At 41.7% G+C, this 5,593-nt stretch overlaps 1 protein-coding gene across 4 annotated transcripts in view; it reads left to right on the top strand.

The window, feature by feature from the left end:
* Positions 1 to 3,948, top strand: part of pbx1a (pre-B-cell leukemia homeobox 1a) — a 107,261-nt gene extending 103,313 nt beyond the window's left edge. For 3 of the 4 annotated variants that reach the window (XM_060905495.1, XM_060905494.1, XM_060905496.1), the window contains exon 9: positions 2,478 to 3,948. In XM_060905495.1, coding sequence (XP_060761478.1) covers positions 2,478 to 2,570 — 93 coding nt within the window. In that variant the 3' untranslated portion in view covers positions 2,571 to 3,948. The remainder of the gene's footprint in view (positions 1 to 2,477) is intronic. The other variant, XM_060905498.1, reaches the window with a different exon arrangement.
* Positions 3,949 to 5,593: the final 1,645 nt, after the last annotated feature.

Genomic DNA, 5,593 nt, shown 5'->3' with positions numbered 1-5,593 from the left:
TTTCTGCTGTATTATTTCCTCAGATCATTTATTCCACTTCTCTGCAGTAATGACAGGCTTCCACACCAAGCATTTACGCTCTGCAGCTTTCTTTCTTTTTTCTCTCCTCCAGACCCCCACTGTAATTACGGCTTTAAAACACACATCGATTGTCACCAGCACTGAAGAATTGAAGTTTTTTTTTGATTACACACTGCCTCTGTCTAAAATAACAGGTTTGGAAAATAAGAGGCTGCCAAGTGCTCGTTTTAAAGGCTTTATATTATGGGGGGATTTTTTTGGACGCCATTTTTGAACTCCGTTATTAATGCTGCATGCACTCTTTATTCAGCCAGGAAATGTGAAATGGCCTTCTTTCATTTTAGCTCCTCATTATCGTCGCATTCCTGTAGCCTTTAGCACACGCGATAATTTGGAATAATTGATTCCTTCATCACTCATCTTGAGGAAAAAAAACCCTGCTTTGTGGAAAATGACTCGTCCGGATGTTCATTCAGTGTCACTTTCTTTTAATTCCTGCAGTTATTAGCCTGTAACCTGTAAATGTAAAGTTAGTGTAGAATTATAACGCTGCACGTGTCGTCGAAGTAAATGAAGCAGCGTTCGAGGAGCGAACAGCAGCGACTGGATCAGGTGGTACAGATCGCTGTAATGTGAGCTGAGCTGTGACATCACGCCCGAGTGATAGTACAGTTCATTTTTTGTGTGTTACAGTAATTATACCAGAGTACGGCAGAAACCTTCAATCACTGATTAATTAAGAAAATATTTATGACTATAATATGGGCGACGAACACCCCAAAGGGGCTTTCTTTACACTGGTTTATCCTCGGTTTCCAAGTCAAGCTGGAAAATGTTTACAGATTTCTTGCACAGTGATGTTAAACACGCCAAAGGGCTGTGTCTGTCTTCGACACTTTCCGCCGCTGTCATGAACCGTGTCACAAATCTAAAACTCTGTCCTTCCATTCCGAAGTGTTTACTCATCCAGATACCAAAAATACAGAAGGCTATACACAAAACAGCTTTCTGTACGTTTGAAGCCAATAACACTTTAGAATAGTGCACAAGTATGCAGTTTGAGACACATTTCTAGTTTCCTTTGCTAAATGAATGTGACTAGTGACCAGTAACATTTCTAAATAAAGAGGCCCCTATGTTTAGAAACCCCAAGTCTAAAACGTTATCGTTTCCATAGTAACAGCTCATTCATAGGCACTTGTACGGCGGGTGCTACACATAATCTAAACCTTTCTATATCACAAAGAAAAGTGTGTGACTGTTCAGATCGTGAAGTTCTCTCTTATGGAAGGAGTCTCCAGTGTCAGCGCGCTGTAACAGTCAGTAACATTCCTCATGTACATTATAGCAGCTATAGAGGCTTTGCACCATCATGTGACCCCCATAGCAATAGTAACTACGCCACCATGACAGGAGGCACTTTGTCGGTATGGGAAGGTTTTGCTGCACATTTGGACGTGCAAATTGTTCTGAACGAAACATACATCAGATTTTCTAATTTACCAAAAGTAATTCATCATCAGGGGGAAAAGACTAGAGAGGTTTCTAAACGTAGAAGGGAAAAATGACTCACAAACATACAAAGTGCAGCGAGGCGCTCATTCTAATATAGAGAAGTGAACATGAGTTTGAGCACCTCGCTGCACTTTGTTTCTTATGCTCATGTTCACTTCACTGGATAAGAATGAGCAGTTCTGGAATTAATTATTTTTTTTATTCTGACCTTCATGGAAATGAAGTGAGCACCATAGATAGGGTTTTTGGCCTCTCCGTTCGACACCGAATGTTTGTGAACCATTTTTCCTTTCTAAATTTAGAAATCTCTCTAACTTTTCCCCCGATGATGAATTACTTTTGGTAAATTAAAAAATCTGATATCTATGTTTCGTTCAGAACGATTTGCATGTCCAAAAATGCAGCAAAACCTTCCTGTACCGATCAGTAACAACTAACTCAGCTGCATGAAGCACTACAAGCATGCTTCGTGTCATGGCAACATAGTTCCCATTGCTATGGGGGGTCACATGATGGTGCAAAGCCCCTATAAGCCCTTGCTCCCTCACCAGCTTCTTTTTTCTGTCTCCTGAAAGACAAAAATTCGCAGCTGGTTACATCGTGTTAGCGAGAAACTGTAAAGAAGCGTAAACTCGTCTGTCCTGAAGATGTCAGAAATTAAAGTCACAGCTTCACCTCTGACACTGGAGACTCCTTCTGTAAATGTAAATGTTACATAAATAAGCATGGCTGGAAACAAAACAGACGATTTTTAAAATCTGTTTATTATGAGTGAAGCGTTTGCTGTATAAGATCCTGTGAATGAGCCGTTACTATAGAAACGATAACGTATCAGAGCATTCATATAAACGTGATCTGTAGCTGAGCTGTTGGAGTAAATTTCTTTCTTTCTTTCTTTCTTTCTTTCTTTCTTTCTTTCTTTCTTTCTTTCTTGTTTTCAGGCGAACGGAGTGTGGCAGGACGCACCAACTCCATCATCTGTAACTTCACCTACAGAAGGACCCGGAAGTGTTCAGTCTGACACGTCTAACTAAAATTAACACACACGAGACACACACACACACACACACATGACATGACACGACACTACTCTGTTCACACCATCTCTCTCTCTCTCTCTCTTATAGCTACAGAACATTTGGAATAAAAAAAGAAACAAAAAAAAGAAAGAAAAAATGTACTAATGGTTTTCACTCATCTCTGAGAGTTTGGATGGATATTTAGTGACAGAACAAATCGTTATCACAGACCCGTATCGTTCACTTTTAATTCTTTATTCTACCTCTGAGAGAAAAAAAAACAGTTGATATGAAATTAAAAAGAGCAATCTTCGGTTTCGAAAAGAAACTTTTTCTGTTGTGTCCAAGTGGAGATTTTGTTCTTTATCGGTACGCTGCGTCGTTCTGTTTCACTCTCCATCATCGCTTGCTTACAAGCATAATTATTTTCCATATTTAATGATAAACGTGAAGTAACGGGTCCGTCGTTTATTCAAAACATAACCGACATTATTTCTAAACATCCCGAGTTAAATGATCACATTTAATTCTTTAAAGTTTTCTTGGTTTTTTTCCCTTGACCGTGTCAGAAAAAAGTATTTGTTTGTTGTTGGCCGAGATCTGCGTTTTTACTCACCACTAACTGACTCAAAAGTGATATTTTATGATTTCCCAAGCCCAAGCTGGAACTGGGAACCAAATTTATGAATATTTAATGAGCATGTGCGGCTTTGTCCAATCATAGAGCATCAGGTCAGAGCATCATGATTTAACTATTAACAAATTAATTACATTTATTAATGAGGATAGTACAGAAGCCTGGAGAAGACATTTTTCTTTTTTTTCTTTTTTTGCACTATGGGATGTGGAATCAGTGTTAAGAAATTGCGTAAGGTTTCGCTATAGGAGTGAATAAAATCCGGACGACAAAGGAAATTCAAATTTCAATTGATATGGAGAAGGTGTTACGATAGTAACCGTGTTAGGTTCGAGATTAACTTTCGTCATCAAACTGAAATTGACCAGAAATAGCCGTGTTTACTGAGTTAATTCACTTCGTAAAACAGGAATATCAAATCAACAAGGTGACTCCAGCTGACTCGCCACGTACGAAGAACGAGACCCAGGAGCTACGGTTATAAACGATGTGACGGAGCGGTCGTTCTTCTCTCCTTTCACTAGTTTTTATTACCTCTCTCTTCCTAACTGTCACTCTGTGATTCGACAAACCAGCGTTTTTAATTCTAAATTAATTTCCATGTCGTCATGGAGGAAAGAAATATTAAAGTGACCGGAAAATACATTTCACATTTACAGTTTTTAAAAAATAAATACTATATCAGGGCTTTCCCCAGAAAAAAAATATCAGACTGGTGTTACTGACGTGGAGTCTACAGAAGGCTGCTAGGGGAGTCCGGGGCAGGCTGGGGGGGCCTGGGGCAGGCTGCTAGGAAGGTCCGGGGCAGGCTGGGGGGGTCTGGGGCAGGCTGCTAGGAGGGTCCGGGGGCATGCTCCCCCAGAAAATTTTTAAATTAGAGACTTCAAATGGTGCATTCTGGTGCCATCTGGGGCTGATTTAGGCACAATTCAACATTTATTAAATTTGCCATTTTTTACCTTGTCAAATCTGCAAGGGGGAAAATTTAAAGGGAAAAATTAGATTTGAAATGAAAACACTGGAAACAGTCGGTTCAGAGAAATATTTAATTTCATTGCACAACAAAAAATGTGGGCGGCACGGTGGTGTAGTGGTTATCACTGTTGCCTCACAGCGAGAAGGTCGGGGTTCGAGCCCCGTGGCCGACGAGGGCCTTTCTGTGCGGAGTTTGCATGTTCTCCCCGTGTCCGCGTGGGTTTCCTCCGGGTGCTCCGGTTTCCCCTACAGTCCAAAGACATGCAGGTTAGGTTAACTGGTGACTCTAAATTGAGCGTAGGTGTGAATGTGAGTGTGAATGGTTGTCTGTGTCTATGTGTCAGCCCTGTGATGACCTGGCGACTTGTCCAGGGTGAACCCCGCCTTTCACCCGTAGTCAGCTGGGATAGGCTCCAGCTCGCCTGCGACCCTGTAGAACAGGATAAAGCGGCTACAGATAATGAGATGAGATGAGCAATATGGCTGTCAACTACAGACCTGCAGCCTAACAGGCAAAAGTCCCACACAGAAGCCTGCAGTATTGCGCCAGGAACAGAATCGAAGTCAAATCACGCACCAGCACCATCTAGCGACCGGCGCAGAGAGCGTGGATTTATATCTGGCTGTGAATGGCAGTCAGTGCACGCAGCGAAACCCTTTATTTTCATTTCTGGGTCAAGTACCAGGATTGTCTAGACCTATACCGTATTTTCTGGACTATAGAGCGCACCTGTATATAAGCCGCATCCGCTCTATTTAAAAAAAAAAAGATATACAAGCCGCACCGGGCTATAAGCCGCAGATATCTATGTTGAAAAATTAGATATTTACTGCATGTACAGAACGATTTTGTACTGTAAATGTACATGTATGTACCTGAACAGATTCTTTCCGAACAGTGCCTTTTAACACAGCAGCAACTTTGCTGATTAAAACAGAACAGAACCAAGAGAAAATAACCGGTATTTATTTACCTTCATTTCTCCTGTGTTTGAAACCACAAGTCACTTTAATCATCTTCGCTGAAACCCATGAAGTCGTCTTCTTCAGTGTCGGAGTTGAACAGCCTCAGAAGCGCTTCGTCACATCTGTCTCCATCAGTCTCGCTCTCCGTGTCACTGTCATCCTCCGGTGAAGTTAGCTCTGAAGGTGCGCCGCTCTCTTCGCGTAGCAGTCCAGCCTTTCGGAACCCGTTGGTGATGGTGGATTCTTTCACAGCAGTCCACGCTGTTAGGATCCACTGACAGACATCAGAAAAGGATGCTTTTCGCATGCGGCCAGTTTTTGTGAAAGACTTCTCACCACTTGTCATCCAAGTCTCCCACTCAACCCGGAGTGCAGCTTTAAATGCCCGATTCACACTGATGTCAAGTGGCTGCAAATACTTTGTTGTACCTCCAGGAATCACAGCTGGAATGGAGTTTGT

Source organism: Neoarius graeffei, chromosome 23 (genome assembly GCF_027579695.1).
Source record: "Neoarius graeffei isolate fNeoGra1 chromosome 23, fNeoGra1.pri, whole genome shotgun sequence".
Taxonomy (NCBI): domain Eukaryota; kingdom Metazoa; phylum Chordata; class Actinopteri; order Siluriformes; family Ariidae; genus Neoarius; species Neoarius graeffei.
The sequence above is the reverse complement of the archived record's forward strand: the minus strand, read 5'-3'. Positions and strand labels throughout refer to the sequence as shown.